This window comes from Hydra vulgaris, chromosome 03 (assembly GCF_038396675.1).
Source record: "Hydra vulgaris chromosome 03, alternate assembly HydraT2T_AEP".
Taxonomy (NCBI): Eukaryota; Metazoa; Cnidaria; class Hydrozoa; order Anthoathecata; family Hydridae; genus Hydra; species Hydra vulgaris.
This window is the reverse complement of record NC_088922.1, coordinates 28,204,213-28,221,436: the sequence shown is the minus strand read 5'-3', so window position 1 is coordinate 28,221,436 and position 17,224 is coordinate 28,204,213. Positions and strand designations below refer to the sequence as shown.

The 17,224-nt window shown below is 26.7% G+C and overlaps 3 protein-coding genes across 3 annotated transcripts; all 3 read right to left on the bottom strand.

Moving 5' to 3' along the window:
- Positions 1 to 3,952: 3,952 nt before the first annotated feature.
- LOC136078605 (uncharacterized) lies at positions 3,953 to 7,983 on the bottom strand. The gene is made up of 5 exons (XM_065794387.1): positions 6,301 to 7,983; positions 5,450 to 6,224; positions 4,770 to 5,236; positions 4,239 to 4,554; positions 3,953 to 4,137 (listed from the first exon to the last, which is right to left on the bottom strand). The coding sequence occupies exons 1-5, from the start codon at positions 7,981 to 7,983 to the stop codon at positions 3,953 to 3,955; spliced, it is 3,426 nt and encodes a 1,141-aa protein (XP_065650459.1).
- Positions 7,984 to 9,549: 1,566 nt separating this feature from the next.
- Positions 9,550 to 10,845, bottom strand: LOC136078604 (uncharacterized). Its single transcript, XM_065794386.1, has one exon. The coding sequence runs from the start codon at positions 10,843 to 10,845 to the stop codon at positions 9,550 to 9,552; it is 1,296 nt and encodes a 431-aa protein (XP_065650458.1).
- A 504-nt stretch (positions 10,846 to 11,349) lies between these two features.
- Positions 11,350 to 12,270, bottom strand: LOC136078603 (uncharacterized). Its single transcript, XM_065794385.1, has one exon. The coding sequence runs from the start codon at positions 12,268 to 12,270 to the stop codon at positions 11,350 to 11,352; it is 921 nt and encodes a 306-aa protein (XP_065650457.1).
- Between the last annotated feature and the right edge of the window lie 4,954 nt (positions 12,271 to 17,224).

Below are 17,224 nucleotides of genomic sequence, written 5' to 3'. Positions count from 1 at the left end.
AGTGAAGTTATTCTTAAATCTTTTTTCTTTTCTGTAAATAACTTTCCATATATTACTGGAGGTGCATTAGGTTTATCTGTATTATATCTTAAAATTTTTAAATTTGAAATATTAACTTTGGATTTTCGTCCACCTTTTCTTATTTCATCTTCATACTTTTCAATTTGTTCTCTACAAAATTCTTCAATAGCTTCAATCATTTCAATAAATTTTTGTTGTTTTTCAGTTATACCTTCTTTTTCATCAAAACATACTAAAGAAAGTGAATAGCCATTAAGTTCATTCGTTTTCATATCTTTATTTTCGCAAACGCATATGAAAATAAAGGTAATGTTTTTATTAAAACGGGCCCCTCATTTCCATTAGCATATCTATATGCAAGATGTAATTTTTGATATGGAACAGGTTTGTCAGCTTTAAATACTTTTTTTACAAATAAGTTTTCAATGTTAAATTTTTCAGGAGTTATAAATATTTCATTAGCATTTTTCATTTCCATTTTATATACGCAAGAAAATTATTTATATCATTTTTCAAAAAAAAAAATATTTTTTTGTTTAAGAGAACTTAATTGTAATAGTAAGCTACACCAATGACATGAAAACGTCCAGATTGATCAACTTGTGCATCACCGGAGTTTAATGTAACTACTAATCTTCTTCCAGCTCCAACAGCAGGCATTGAATCTTTAAAATGTCTATAAAATGAGATAGTAGTTGTAGATACAATTGAAGGTGTTGGAGCACCATTACTGTCTATTTGAGCTAATAGTCCAGATTCTTCATTATTAAATGAATAAAGATTAGCACCATTCCACGAGGTGAGATAAAAATCTTCTAATCCAGATGACATGAATATACAATGACTATCACTAGACTGATTATTTTCATCTACATATCCACTAGATATTGAATAATTACCATAGTTGTATGGAGTCCAAGAGGTTATAGCACGGTTAGCATGTTTAGGAGGAATGTTACCATCATACATTCGTACTCTTGATTCCCACCAACTTCCAGATAGACCAATAACATGCATTCTAATATATATTTTAAATAAACCCCATTACCCTTTCCTGCAGTATCTAACAATATATATTCAGTACCATAAGATGTATTCATATATCTAAATACAACAGATCGTAAAGTAAGATCTGAGATGTAAGGTGGTAATGCTGGATTTCTAGAAACAAAAGGTTGTATCCAATACTCAACATTAACTCCAGTAGCGTTATAAAGTTCAATTTTTAAAGTGTGTTTAAATGGCATATCAAATGTAAAATATCCTCCAAATTGAGTAGGAGTATGCATATTACATCCTTGCAAAGAGTTAGCATAATATGATCCACCAAGTGGAGAACACAAAAAATCACAGGCTAGACCAATAGTATCCATTCCAGTACTATCTGTAGTATGAATTAAATTTCCTATGCTAAGTACATCATCTGCATATATTTTAAGAAATACGTTACCTGCAACACTTGGTCCTGTAGTAACTGTTTTATTTAATGCTAACCATAGTTTTTTTAGGATACCACTATTATTGTTATTAAATGATATAGTAAATACATCTGTTCCCTTATCACCTGTACTTGGTGGAAGAGTTTGTTTTTTCGATCCAATACATGTTAAACTTGAATTTGGTACTATTTTTAAAATGTGAGAAGAAGGTACTATACGATCGACGTAATCTTTTGAAGTAACATCATTTAGTAGTCAAGGAGTTGGTAGATTTTCTATTGTGTTACCATTCATATCAATTTTAGCAGTCATATTATTCAATCCGTCTCTTCTAAGAAATATGCTATTAGCTTGAGTCATTGTTAATCCATCAACTACTGTTTGTGAATTTGAATTTGAATTTGTTGTTCTTCCGAATACATCAACCGGCATTTTTTATATATATAAGATTTTTTTAATTTAATTTATTAATAATATCTTGAAAATCAACTCCTTCATCTAGTTTTTTTAAAACGTAAAGACACAAGTGTCCACAGAATGAAGTGTCTCCAAATTGAACTCTTTCACTATTATAATAGCCTTGATTTTTAAAATAATCAACAAGTTCAACAGGTGGAGGTTGAGCATAAGAGTCAAAGACATACTTTTTGTCATTGACTTTATACCAACAGATCCAATGAAACCCATCTGTACTTAAATCTCCTGTATTTACTATTCCACATTCTTTTTTATTCATTTTCTTTGGTAGTTGATCTCTTACAAATACACCTCTAAAATTTTTTATTTTTAGTTTTTTTGCTGCTTTTTCTAATTGAAAATTTGTAAGTGGTACATTAGGTAGAATTATTCCTTCAACATTTATAAATTTGTTCATTTTATATATGAAAAAGGATTTTTTTTTTCATATATAGATTTCAACTAAGTTATAGTATCCTTTATGCGGATCATATTTATCAATTTTTTGGCTGTAGATGATATTAAATTCGACATTGTCAATACATTTTGCATGGTAAAATTTGTAATATTTTTTTATTGCGTTTATGAGATCATTTGTTCTATTTTTAAGTGTCATTTTATCAGCATATTTTGTTAAAACTGTTAAAAAAATTTTACCCTTTTTTCTATTCAATAAAGTTTTTAATTTAAATCTTCGTTTCATCTGCATTTCCATTTTATATAAAGAAAAAAAAAATTTTTTATTGTAAGTTATAATTTTTTTGTAATTTATTTTATAATTTTTTTGTAATTTATAACTTTATTTACTTAATTTTATTATATTATTACAATAATTTTAAATTGAATTAAAATTGTTAATGTCTTCAATACAAGTGCCAGTTTCATAATCGTTAATACATTTCCTTTTAAAATTATCCATTTATTTTAAAAGGATACTTTTATTTATTTTAATCAAATTGTTGGGGTGAAATTCCATCCTAAAATACTAAATAAATGTGAACATTTTTCATCGTGGAATTTTTTCCTTTCAATTGTTTTTAATACTGAAAAATCTTCAAGTTTACAATTATGCCCTCTATTTTTCAGTAATTGAAATAAAATATATTGCACATTCATAAAGTTTTTTCTTTTAATTTCTTTAGGTTTATCTTTACCGTAAATTGAATCATATAAAGATGACAGTTCTTTAAAATCTTTTAATAGTTGTTCTTCTAAATATCCAATATCATCAATCCTTTTTCCATGTAATACATAATAAATATAATTAGCACTTTCATAATGATTAGTATACCCTAATTTTTTAAAAAAAATAATAATATGCTCTTTTGTAGTTTTTGAATATTTAACATTTTTAATTTTAGAGTCAACTAAAAGATTATATGCTTTAAATTTTTTTTTTAAATTTGTAAATACTTCTTTTGGAATTTTACAATTTTGTTTTCCATTGTATTGTTTAATACATTCTTGAAAATGAATTATTCTTGAATATGTAAATTTAGTTGCAACATTACTTCTTTCGTAATCCCTATAAGTTGTATCGTTTTCAAGTATATCCTGTTGAGATGAGCATACAATGCAAAATTTTTTATTACTATCATCAATTTCAAATTTTAAATAATCCTCATTTTGACATTGATTACATTTTATAACCTGTTCAACAACTGGATTAATATTCAAGTCTGCCCATTTACGTAAAAAAATAACTTCATTTGCAAATTTTAAACACTCTTCTTGAAGTTTTGCCTTTTCAGCGTTAAATTTTTCCTTTTCATGGAATGGAATTGCTGTTTGTAAAATTTCATTAAACTTTTCAATAATACAATGAGTTTTAGTTATAAATGATTTTTTTTCAAGTATTTTTTTTTTAATTTTCTCCTTTATATCTTGAATGATTTTAATAGTTTCAAATGAAAATGAATTATCTTTTAAATTGTTATTTAAAACATTTAAATATTCTTCAAACTCTTTATTATCTTTGTCAAATTGTGTTATTATTTTGTTATTTAATAAAACAATACTCATGTTTTATTAAATTTTCATTTACTTAACTTTATTATATTTATGACATTATTACAATAATTTTCAATTGAATTAAATTCGTTAATGTTTTCGATGCATAAGACGTCAATAGCTAAATCGTCTTCAACATAGTCATTCTCGTATAAATTTTTTGCTTCTTCTATTGCTTCTTCTAATAAATCTATATCAGAATTATTAATAGCTATTACAATTTTATTATTATTACATATAGATTTGATTTTTAGTTCACGTGAAGTTTTATGTAGAAATAAAATTATTTAATCCAAATTTCTCTAACTTCACGTTCAATCTCATTTTCTGGTTCTTTAAGAAATACATTTAAAGAATATTCTCTTCCATATAAACTAATAAGTAAATCTAAATAGTCAGGTGAAATGAAAAATTCTTTTAGTTCAGGTAAATGTAAATTTATATGACTCTTAATTTGTTCTAATATTTTGTAAGAAAAGTCTAATATATCAACATTTTTTAAACAATAATTTTTTTCAAATTCCATTTTACCATAATTTATTCGTAATTCTAAAATTTGAGTTGCTTTATTATAACTATAATAGAGACACGAATCATTATTTATTTCTTCATATTCGGATATATCGCCCTGTACATTATAGTATTTATTATCATAATATTCATTGTATTTTTTGTTATCCATATCCATTTTATATATAAAGAAAAAAAATTATTTTATTTTAATTTTTTTTAATTTTATTTCTTTATGTAGAAATAAAATTATTTATTTTTAACGTTCTTTTAAATTTATATAAAAAGTTTTTTAAAATAATTTGTTGCCTTTCGCCTAACTGTTATAGATACGATTTTTGGCTTATTAATGAGATTACAGTGTCCATATGCTAATGTATGAATTCCATCTTCTAATATGACTCTTTTATCATCTTCTGCACTTAATGCTACTTTATTAATCTCTTCTGTATAAACTTCATGTGCATGTGATCTTATAATATTCATTTTCCTAATGTGTTCTTTTCTATTAAGTAAACAATCTTTATAATCGTTGTGTGTTATGTAGTTCTTAACAACATTCTTTTTTACTCCTTTACATTTTTTGTTTTCTTTTCCATTCATCTTGTATGAATACAACTTGGATCTTAATCCTACAAATTCTTCAATTTGTTTTCCTCCTGCTTCATCTTTGAACATTCCAAGTACTTTTTTATTTAATCCAACTTTAAATCCGTTGTTAATTGCTGGATGATTTGGAACAAATTCACTAGTATCAAATTTATTTTCAATATCGTTTTTAATATCTTCATAAAAACCCTCTGTTTTTATTTCGTATGCTTATGAATCTGTATCTGCGAATAATAGTTTTGCCTTATTAGAATATTTTTTTTTTATGTAATCGTAATGAAATTCATACATTAGAGTTTTGCTCAAATCTAATATACACATTCCTAAGTAAATTGGTTTGTTATACTTTAATTTAGTTCTTTTCATATGAATCGCTATTAAATTTTCATCAAATATTGTCCTACTTTCATAGTTTGGTCTTGATGCTAATTTAACAGCTTCATCTCTGTTTGTAACTAATCTTACATCAACTCTTTTTGCAATGTTTTCCATTGTTTTTCCAAAGACTGAATTGTTCATGAGTTTAAAGAAATCTTTTTCAAATTCATTTGTTGCTTTAGTTCTTAGATTAGTATTAAGTTCAATATATTCGCTTAACCATGCACTTTCTTCAAAGCTTATTCCTCTATGGATTTTTGTTATCTTTAGCCCTAATCTTTCATATAATTTAAGATTTGTATAATGTACCACATAATTTTTCTTATTATTCAAGTTTGGAATTAATTTTTCAACTTTACCCACTTTGACTCTTTCAGGAGCAAGTGGATAGTCATTATGCTCATCATGAAGATGATCTGGATAATCTAAATCAACTTCAAGTATACATGGAACTGATTTCCAATTTTCCAATTCATCTTCATCCATCCAATTAAATCCATGTGTAGGAAGTGGTTTACTCATAGCCCATCCATATAGATTATTAGCATCTAGATATTGGATAAATTTGGATGGTTTAGTTTCATCATAATTATCCATATACTTATTATTAGATTTTCCTAATCTATTTGATATTGTACTGATTCCACCTCTTATTCCTTTTTGTATCAAGAGGATCATATCATAATCACTCAATAGTTCTAACTCTACTTTTGTTTTTCTCAATGCAGCATCCCAAGCTAATCCTGGTGATGTATAATACCAAGCTGGATCTAACTTATAAGAAATTTTCAAAGACATCAGCTAGTAAAAGTACATCTGAAACATTATATAAGTTATAATAATCTTTAAAAGATTTACAATGAAACTCATTCCATACAGTTTGCGCATGTAAGTAAGCATCATCATTAATTCCTTCATCATTCAATTTAGAAAAGAATGATTCTTTTGGAGGTAGTTGTGCTTCATTAAATTTATCAATTGAATCAACCCAATCATAAGGGTATACACCTTTTTTCATTAACAAATCTAATTGTTTCCCTTTATAAAATTCTCCAATATTTTTACATTGTTCTTTTGTTAAATTTTTTGATAGAGCATCTAAACTAGATGGCATAAATCTATAACTGTCTAAGAAACGAATCTCTCGCCTAATATCCATAGTTTTACCCTCTTTATTAATAAACTCTCCAACTTTAATCTCTCTAGAAAAGCTGATATATTTTTCTTCATTGTTAGGTATACAGCTTAATTTACCTCCTGATAATTTCTTTATGAACAAGTGACTATCATAACCAGATAAGTTATGAAATAGTACTGGGAAGAACTCTGGAATTCTATATTTCAAATTACAATCTTTATGAGCAGCATCTCTGTAATATCCAGTTAAATGACAATGATCTCGCACTCTGTCTTTTCCTAAATCTTTTTCACAAATATGACACTTTATTGCTGCTTTAAACTCCTTCTTATTTTTACTTGTAAATATCATAGGCTTTTTAAAATCTACTTTATTACAAATTTCTAAGATATCTTCTTTTAAGCTATCAACAAATATTTGTGCAATATCTTCATCTTCACTATATGCAGTATATGAAACTGGACTGCTTTTGTAAATACTTTCATCAAAACATTTAATATAGTAACAGAATGAACTTGGTATATGTTTTTGATACTGCTTCGTATAGGATTCATTTGGATTGGGAGTACAAGTATTGATAGGTTTAATAAAACTTTCAAAGTCTGCATATATTACAAAGGGTACTCTCATTGATTTAAAATAATGTTTAAAATACATTATTGAACCTGGTTTTGGAAGATCAATACGAACTGAATCATATGTATCACAATACAATTTATGCTTAGATAATGATTCTTCTGAACTAAATCCTAATAAACAATTTCTACAATAGTGAGTTGCACAATTTCTTTTTGATGTTTGTGATGAAAGTAATCTACTTAAATTATTTATTAAACAATAATGATTCGTTTCACCATCAGATATTAACAACACATCTATTAAATGTTGTCTATCATTATTCTTTGAAATACGTAAAGGATAAACTGAACTCTCGTATCCATATACATTCACACTTATATCTTGATTATTTTTCTCAAATTGTGTAATTTGTTTTAATGAAACTGGAAATTCTATTTTATCCCAATTTATTTTTTCAGCTTGAGTTATAAGATCTTTATCTATTCTTTGAGGATTATTATCTGTTGGGTTTAATGCTCTTGCAATACACCACTTAAAGCATTGATTATCTTCATTTTGTATATTAATGATTGCTTTTTTAGCTGCTAATTTTTTATCAAGTGGAATATAAGATTTTGCTTTAAGTGGATTATACTCTATAATACTTATATCCATTTTTTTAATAGAAACAAATATCCAGTTTGATCCTAACTGTTGAAACATTGAAAAAGTTTCTAAAATTTTAGACTTTGATATTTCATAAATTTCATCTAAATTTGTAGATTCTAATATAACAGTACTATTCGTTGCAAATCTAGGAGTTGCAGTTATAACATCTCCTGTTAAAATACTAGTTTTTTCCATTTTACAAATGACAACTATATTCACTTTAGATCCTCTATTTTCATTTAGTACTTTACTTTTTTTTTGCACTATTTTTAGCAACATTCATAAAAGTTTCAAGATCATATCCTTTTATACCTTGAGCTGAATATTTTTTTGTCACATTCTTAACTGCTGATTGTGTCAATTTAAATTCCACTTTGATTGGCTTCAAAGGATTTTTGTATATTGTAGAGTAAACTAGAGATTTTATTGAGTCTATTTTTCTTTTAAGCTCAGATCCTATATCTTCTACTTTTTTCTTAATCGGATCTGGTACATAGGGTTTAATCCATTCTTCAACATCTATAATTCTGTTGACAACATACGATGATGCATTTTTTACAGCTGTAGTCAACTTTGAAAATAATCCAGGTTGTAAAACAGGGGATGAACTTGATGGAATTTGTTCGTTTAATATATGATTTACATGTCTTTGTACAGGAGATGGAGCTAATATATTAGAATTATCAAATGTTATTAGATCCGAAGTGGTATGACGAGCAGAAGGAACTTGTGATAATGCATTAACAAGTTCACCTTTTCGCATATTATAATAATGTTTAATTCCTCGCTCTTTAGCGATTTGTTTTAATTCTTTTACCGTTTTGTTTTCCATTTTTATATCCATAAGATTTTTATTTTTTATATTTTTTTAATTTCTTTATATCATTTTTTTCAAAATTTTTTTTTCTTATCAAAAATTTTATATGATCAGATCATATGAAATTTAATATTTTATAAATTTTATTTTTTTGGTCTTTTTATAGCGGTTTTGTAGGATTCACATTTTTCAAAAGGATCTGAAGTAGATTGCACAAATCCATTTGATTTTTTCCAATACAATTGACATGAAGTTGGTATAAACATTTTATAAAGTTCCATACCTTTATCTCCCATTTTTATATATCAATCTTTTTTTAAGCGATTTTAGCACATCAAAAATCTAAAGATTTTTTTAATTTTTTAGATCCTTCGGATCCATGAAAACTTCTTTTAATTTTTTAGATCCTTCGGATCCATGAAAAATTTTTTTAATTTTTTAGAATTGAGTACTTCAATCTTATATCCATCCTCAATCTTACCATCACGTAATTCAAAATAACCAAGTCCATGTCCAGTTTCTTTCATAGCCATATATAATGATTTATATATTATTTCTTCTCCTGTTTCTATGTTTGTGAGTTTAATAGTGACTGGTTCTTTCCTAATTATTCTTAATCTTTCATATTTTGGATCAATTTCTTTTTTTTCTTTTTCTTCTTTTACTTTATTTAATCTAGGTCTTCCTACTGGTTTTCTCTCACGAACTTCTTTTACTTTATTTAATCTAGGTCTTCCAATAGGTCTTTTCACATCAGTTAATTCTGTTGCTTTTGACATGATCGCATCCTTATCAATCAAACCATTATCTATAGCAAGCATTAATAATGTGACATAATTTTTAGATATTTGTGAAATGTTATTTTCTTTTAATAAATTTTGCAATGCTGTCCTTGTATAATACATTTTTATTATATAAAGAAAAAAAATTATTTATATCATTTTTTAATTAATAATAAGGTCTAATTTACTTCCATCTGATTTAAAATTCACTAATTTATCTGATATTACTACAGCATATCCTAACGTATATTGAGGAACTGCTGTATTAAAGTTCATTTTAATTTGTATATCTATTACTGATGATTTATATCTTTCTGGTTGATTACTTACATCAATAACAAATATAGGGTACAAATCTTTATAATCAAGAGGTTGTATGTTACTTTGAGTAATCAATTCGTTCATTCCATAATATTTTTCACTAAATACAGCTGCATCTCTATAAGCTCTTAAGAATTGTTGATTTGGAAATGATAAGCTATAATCAGTTACTGGATATTTATCAGAACTTAGCATAACGTAAATACTTTTCAAGTCACAATGATCGAATATGGCTGGATTAGTTGTTTGATCTCCATTTTTATTTGTTTGAAATCCAACAATAATATATTTTGGTCTTTCACTAGATGTTTTTACACTAAGTTTCCAAGTAGTGGATAGAGTTTGTGGAATTTCTAAACTATCGCATTGTCTAGTTCTAAAAGCAACTGGAATTGTTGCTTTAGATGCTATAATACTTAAAAGTTCATTTTGTTGTGCTAGGGCTGGTTGTACATGCGGCATAAACAATGTCACTCTTTGGAGGTCTACTTTTCCAGCAGCTACAGTAGCTCCTCTAAAAATAGCATCATCATCAGATTTTCTAGTAAGAATTATTGTATGTTTAAATCCATAAATAACTTTATCATAATCATCACAGAATCCGAAGATATGCTTTAAAGGTACGCAAAATGAAAATGTACCTTTTGCAGTTGGTTTTTGAATCAAGTATCCTTGTCTTGCTGCAAATCCTGTGTTTTCTGCAATGACTGGTGTTGTTGCTGAATCTTTATACCATAATTGATTCAACCCTTGAGCTAATTGATAATCGTTCAGGTATTTAAGCATCCCTAACATTGTAGTTGCCTGTCCAGGATTAAAAACTACTTCAATATCTTGATTAGATAATTGATAAGCTATTTGACTAAATAGATACATAATGCCGTTATTTGTAAGAGCTACTGCATCTGCATTAGCATAAGCTTTATTATCAGTTTTAAGAAGTCTTCCTTCAAACAACAGATAGGCATCAGAGGGTACCGAATATAAATCGGATTGTTTAATATTTATTATAATATTTCCAGTATTATTTAGATTAGGTCGAGATGCTGGATCATAATCTCGATGATAATATTTTTCAATTGATTCATCTACAATTGGTGTTTCTGTAATATTTAAAATTGATTGAGAAGTTGTCATTTTTTATATAATAGAAAAACAATTTTTTTTATATACTCCGAAGGCCTCTCCCTTTTTTAACTATATCCTCTATTCTAATAGCATTCTTACGCGATAGCTTTACCCCATTTCCATTAATTATATTATTTAAATTTGTTACTGCTTCATCTCCTGACTTTGCTAATTTTGATAATATATCCTCACTTTTTTTACTAAGATTTACTTTTGGAGCTACTTTATTAATTAATTTATTTCCTTTTTCAATTGTAGCATTTTTAGCAGCTTCTATTGCTGATATAGATAGCTCTTTTCCTGCTGATTTAGCAGCAGTTACTGCAGTTTTTCCTAAATCAGTAGCTGCTAACTTTTTAAGCATAGCTGATGATACTTTTGTTACATTTGATGCTGCTGCTCGTCTAAACATTTCTCTTAAAGTATCAAAAAATCCACTACCACCAATAAAATGTTTTTTCACAAATCTTTTATTTTGAACAATGATCATTTTTAATTAGGGAAAAATTTTTTTTATATTGCAAGAGTATTCTGTATTGCTTCATACTTACCCTTACTTAATACACCTTGTCTTAATAATTCATCGCTAATTGCAACAGCTTCATTTCTTGATGAACTATTACCTGCTTCCCATGCAGCTATACGTAACTGAAGCATCTCAACTAGAGCATTAGGATCACTAGGAAGAATTACAGTTTGTATTCTTGTTCTTTTAACTCCAGTTCCATATTCAAGTTTTCTCTTTGATAATATAGGAGTTCTTATATCTTTCCAAATTGGAGATATTAATTCATTATATTTTTCACTTCTAGATGATCTTACTTTACCTTTGTCAGTAATAAGAGCATCTGTATTTATTAATATTTCTCTATAATTTTTAAGATCTTCAGTACTATATACCTCTTTATCAGGTTTAAACTTTGTTACTAATTCCCAAAGGCCTGGTGTACCCTCATATTTCTTTCCATCAACAGTTATATCATCATTATTAATTGTAATTGGCTTTTTACCAATATATAGTTCATCTCCTTTTGAATGTATCCCAAATGTAGGATCTGTAGCCTTTTTACTTTTTGTATACAATCTAAGATAATTTGTTGCAATTTTTCCAAAATTTAAAAGATTTGATCTTTCAGGAACTTCAGACCCTTTATCAATAGGAAGTAGGTCCGAAGGACCCATGCGAAGCATAGCAAGATCTTTTTCAGGATTTGAAAAAGTGAGTGCTAATTGATCTTTCAAATTAGATATACTATTATTTATTCCAGATTGACTATCAATTAAGGGTCTATATAACTTTGATAAATCCATCTGTAGGTTATAGTCACCCACCTTTTCAGCAATATTATCTTGTTGTACTTTTTTCCTAAGATATATGATTTCTTTTACAAGTTGATCTCTTTTATCAGGATCTGTAAATTTAAACAACGACATTTTTATATATTTAAGAAAAAAATAAAACACATAACACAAAAGATGTTATGCGTTTTTAATTTTTATAAAGGATATCTTTAATTTCAAAATCACTATAATTAATATCAATATCTTCTATCGGATTAAATATTAAATTAGACAATAGTTTGCTTCTTGTACATTTTTTTTCTTTAAGATTACAATCTAAATTATATACATATCTATCAACTAATCTACACTTTTCTTTCTTACTAATATTTTTCCATTCTTTATATGATTCTTTAATCTCATTTTCAACATTACGATAATCTTTATGATATTTAAACTGAATAAGATAATATAGCTTATCTCTAGCTTCATCACTATACTGAGTAGGTATTTTAAAGCTACCTCCATCAGTAATTAGCATCTTATTTCTTATAAAGCCTGCTTTTCCAAATGCTAATTTTTCTAAATACCTTTTTTTATTCAAATCGTTTTCACGCTTGCTACATTCTAAAAAGAAAGGGTAAAAGTAAAACATATTTTTAATAATAAGAAATAATTTACTTAAGTTATTTTCTTAATATTTTCAGATTTATTAAATCTCATTTGTAATAGATTAATTGCCTCCTCTCTTCCTTGATTAATCAAAGATATTTTAGTTTGTTCATCAATATCTTTTTTAATTTTTGATCTAATATCTTCAAGCATCACTTTAAATTTTTCAAATTCACTAAGTATCAGCTCAAATTCTTTATCATCTATTTGTCCGTCTACTAAAGCTTTAGAAATATGATCCATTATTGTATTTAATTTTGAATTTGCAAGTATTTTAATACTTTCATGTTTTTGTGCTTTTAAACTTAATTTTTTATTCACTTGCCCTCCTATCAATGAAAGAGCTCCAATTGCTAATGCTGCTCCTTCACATGCAATAGCTATTGGTGCTGCTACTATTGTAGCTAAAAAACCAATACCAACAGTTCCAAGTGCCATTGTACTTCCAATTAATGCAACATCAACTGCTGAAATTATTTTTATTGCTTTATTATACTTTTTACTTAATGTAGATCTTTTTTCTCTCTCCATTTCAATTTCTTTTTGAATTTCACTTATTTTATTCAAACGGTATACAGTAGCACTTGCTTGAGTTTCTATTTCAGTATATTCGTTTGGTAAAGACGGATATAATTTATTATTAGGTTTATCTGAATACTCCATTTTATAAAGGAAATAAAAAATTTTTATAATAAATTAATAAAGCATAAACTATCTCCTTTATTAATTGTTACATCTTCAAATGAATTATTTTTAATGATAATAACTATATCATCTACAGACTCTGATATAACAGAATTTTGTAAACATAGCAATTTTAATTTAAGTTCATTTTTAAGTGAAACTAATGCAACACTATTGCCAATAATTTCAATACCTATTTTTAATGAAATACTTTTTTGAGACATAAAATCTAATTTACTATCTTGCTGTGCAAATATTTCACATTTTGTACCATTTATTAATACTGTAGGATGATCTAATTTTTCATTAAATTTAAAATGTGAATTAGATGCATAAGTATCAACCATGGGTACCTTATTTATAAATTTATGTATTGGATATCTCATGTTTTTACATATATAAAAATTTACTTTATATATGTTAATATTTTTCATGAGTCCGAAAGACCTACTCCGCATGAGTCCGAAGGACCTAAAAAATTAAATTTAAAAATGGAATATTAGCAAATGGTGAATTAGGACCTAATAATAGACCTTTACCAGTCTTTTCATAGCCATTACCACTATTCAAGTATAGACCATCTCCCAAGTTTCCTCCTTTATTCCATGGTGATAGATAGAAACCTTTTCCTAATTTAGTAAATTTAATTCCTTTACCATTCATCTTAGTATATAATGTTTTAGAAATACCATTTCCAGCAATTTTATTAATTAAATTGTTTCCAGTTGCAGCACCTACTCCTGTAAGTAGACCTGTTGCGAGTGATGGTATAACTTTTGATGCTAAAAAGCTACCAGCTGATGTTAGAAAAGGTAAAAGTGCTCCAAGAAATCCTCCTTCTATTTTAGAATTGTGTATAAGTTGAGCTTTACTTAAATTAATAGCAACTCCAGTACCTTTTTCATATGCACTTTTAATTTTATTCAATTGTCTTTTTGTTACAGCTAATACATGCTCACCATTTAGATCTTCATACGATAATTTGATACTAGCATTGAGTTCATTACTAACTGCTTTTTTAATTTTTTTCAATTGCCCTTCTGAAATATTCACTTTAATATTAGTGTAATTAGTCATTTTTATAACTCACGAAAAAAAATTATAACTTACGAAAAAATTTACTATTAGCATTTGTAAATGTTCTTTCAAGGATTGAATCTTGTCTCTCCCTTATATGGAACCTAATATCTATTTTTTCTCCTCGTAAATTCAATAAATTTCCATCTTGATCCGTTATTTTAGTTACCATTTGAGAAATTTGCTTCATAACTACTTTTACGTAAATTAAATTAGTTGGCTTTTCAACAATTTTATATCCAGGGCCTACATCTGGAAAAAATGAATATGCAATATTAGATGTTTGTCCATCTAAATAAGTTGAACCTAATATATCAGACGTAATACGAATACTATTCACTTTTAATATATTTACAATATTTTCTGATTCACGATATCCAGATGAATATATTTGATAATCAAAACCTAAAAACGTTCTAATTGAGTTTGGAACTGCAAAATCTACTTGATATCCAGTAGGAATACTCAAAGTTGATTTTAATGTATTGTTATTAGCTCCAATTGTAATAGCTGCAGCTCCTGATATAGTACTTCCATTTTTAATCATAGCTAATTGAATATATTCATTTATATCTCCAATCTCGTAAGCTCCTACAGGAATATTTATATTAAACCAAGTTGTTCCATTGTCTGAACTATATTTAAAATTGTTATTTGAAAAATCAGTATTCGGAAAACTGTAATACGTCTCTAAACTTACTAGAGCCATTTCATATTCTTTATCATCTTCAAGAGATATACTAGATGAGAATGTAGTTTTTATTAAACTTGTATTTCCACTTACATGTATACATGGCATTTTTTATATGAAAGAAAAAAATTAATTATTAAAAAATTCATTCGTAAAATAAAAACTATCTAGACCACTTCTATATTTTCCATTATCTATTTTAGAAGATAAATCTATAACAACAAATCCATGAGGTTCTGACCAAGCAGTTTTACATAACTTTTTAAACTCATCTTTTGACATATCACTTGAAACATGATCATTATATATGTGATTTAAATTCTTTGAATCTTGAGGAAATAAGCAAATAAAATTGGAATTTTTTCTTATAGTTTGTCTAGGTAATTTAAAATAATTTTGTGAAAGATAAAAACAATCTACATTACTATGTCTTCCTCTTGTATAATATGCCTCACACTTATTTTGGTTTGAAAGCAAAATATCATCGAATATTATTAAATTGTTATTTTTTGAATCAAGATCTGCAGGATCTGGTACATCATCTCCTTTTTCAAAAAAATGACACTCAATATCAGATTTATCTTTTATATTTTTTGAAACTTCTTTAATCATTAAATCTGGATCTTCTATTTTGTCTTGATATTTAAACAAATTAAGAATAACTTCTTTTGGTAATTTTTCTTCAAAACACTTTTTTATTATCTTATACTCATCTTGATATAACGACTTTCCATAAATTTGTAAATTATTATAATCTAATCATCCAGGTCTCAAAAGTAAATTTAATAACAAATTAGTTTTTCCACAACCTGACTTTCCAACAAATAAGCCTCTTATACTTCTAGGGAGCAACGTGCTATTATTTCTCTTATTTTTATTTGCATTCCAGGATAAATCAATGATGCTTATTTTTTATTGGAAATATAAAAAAATATTTACATTATAAAAATGTATTGCTTCAAATGTAAAAGAAAAACAGATACACTAAACCTACAAAACGTTGTTAGTAAAAACAATAGAAATATGTTACATGGAAAATGTGAAGTTTGTGGAACAAAAAAAACTCAATTTGTCTCAGCTTCGAAAGGTGGAGATTTAGTGAATTCAATTAATTCAATAACTAAAAAAATAAAATTACCATGGGCAAAATTTCCTGGTGAAATGCATTTACCTGGAATGAACTTTGCTGGTCCTGGAACTAATTTAGATGAAAGGCTCACTTCTACTGATGCATATAAAGAATGGAGTAAACCTATCGATAGAGTTGATAATGCCGCTTATCATCATGATCTTGCTTATCAGCACTTTACAGATACTCCAAATAGAAATTTAGCTGATAAAATGATGATTGAAGAAATGGATGCTATAAAAAATCCAACAACACGTGAAAAAATTGAAAGAGGTATTATAAAACCTATTATAGCATCTAAAGCTAGATTTGGACTTGGTTTTGAAAATACTCAAAAAAACTACAATCGATCAGTAAAAAAGACAAGGAAAAAAAATTGAAATGGACTGACGAACTTGCAAACGAACTTCATAAACCTGTTATAAAACATTTTAAAAAAAGAAAAGTGATTGTCAATGGAATTGATAAAATATGGGCTGCTGATTTAGTTGATATGCAATCTTTATCGAAATTCAATGACGGTATAAAATACTTACTCATGGTCATAGATGTATTTTCAAAGTATGGATGGATTGTTCCATTGAAGAGTAAAACTGGACTTGACGTTGCTCATGCTTTAAATAAAATATTTGAGTATAAAAAGTGTGAAAAATTGTGGGTAGATAAAGGCAAAGAATTTTATAATAAGCATGTTAAAGCGTTAGGGACAGATATATACTCAACTGAAAATGAAGAAAAAAGTTCTGTAGTTGAACGTTGGAATAGAACCATAAAAGAGAAAATGTTTAAATACTTTTCAGCTAATTCAACTAGAAGATATATCGATATTTTAGATGAAATGGTAAATAATTATA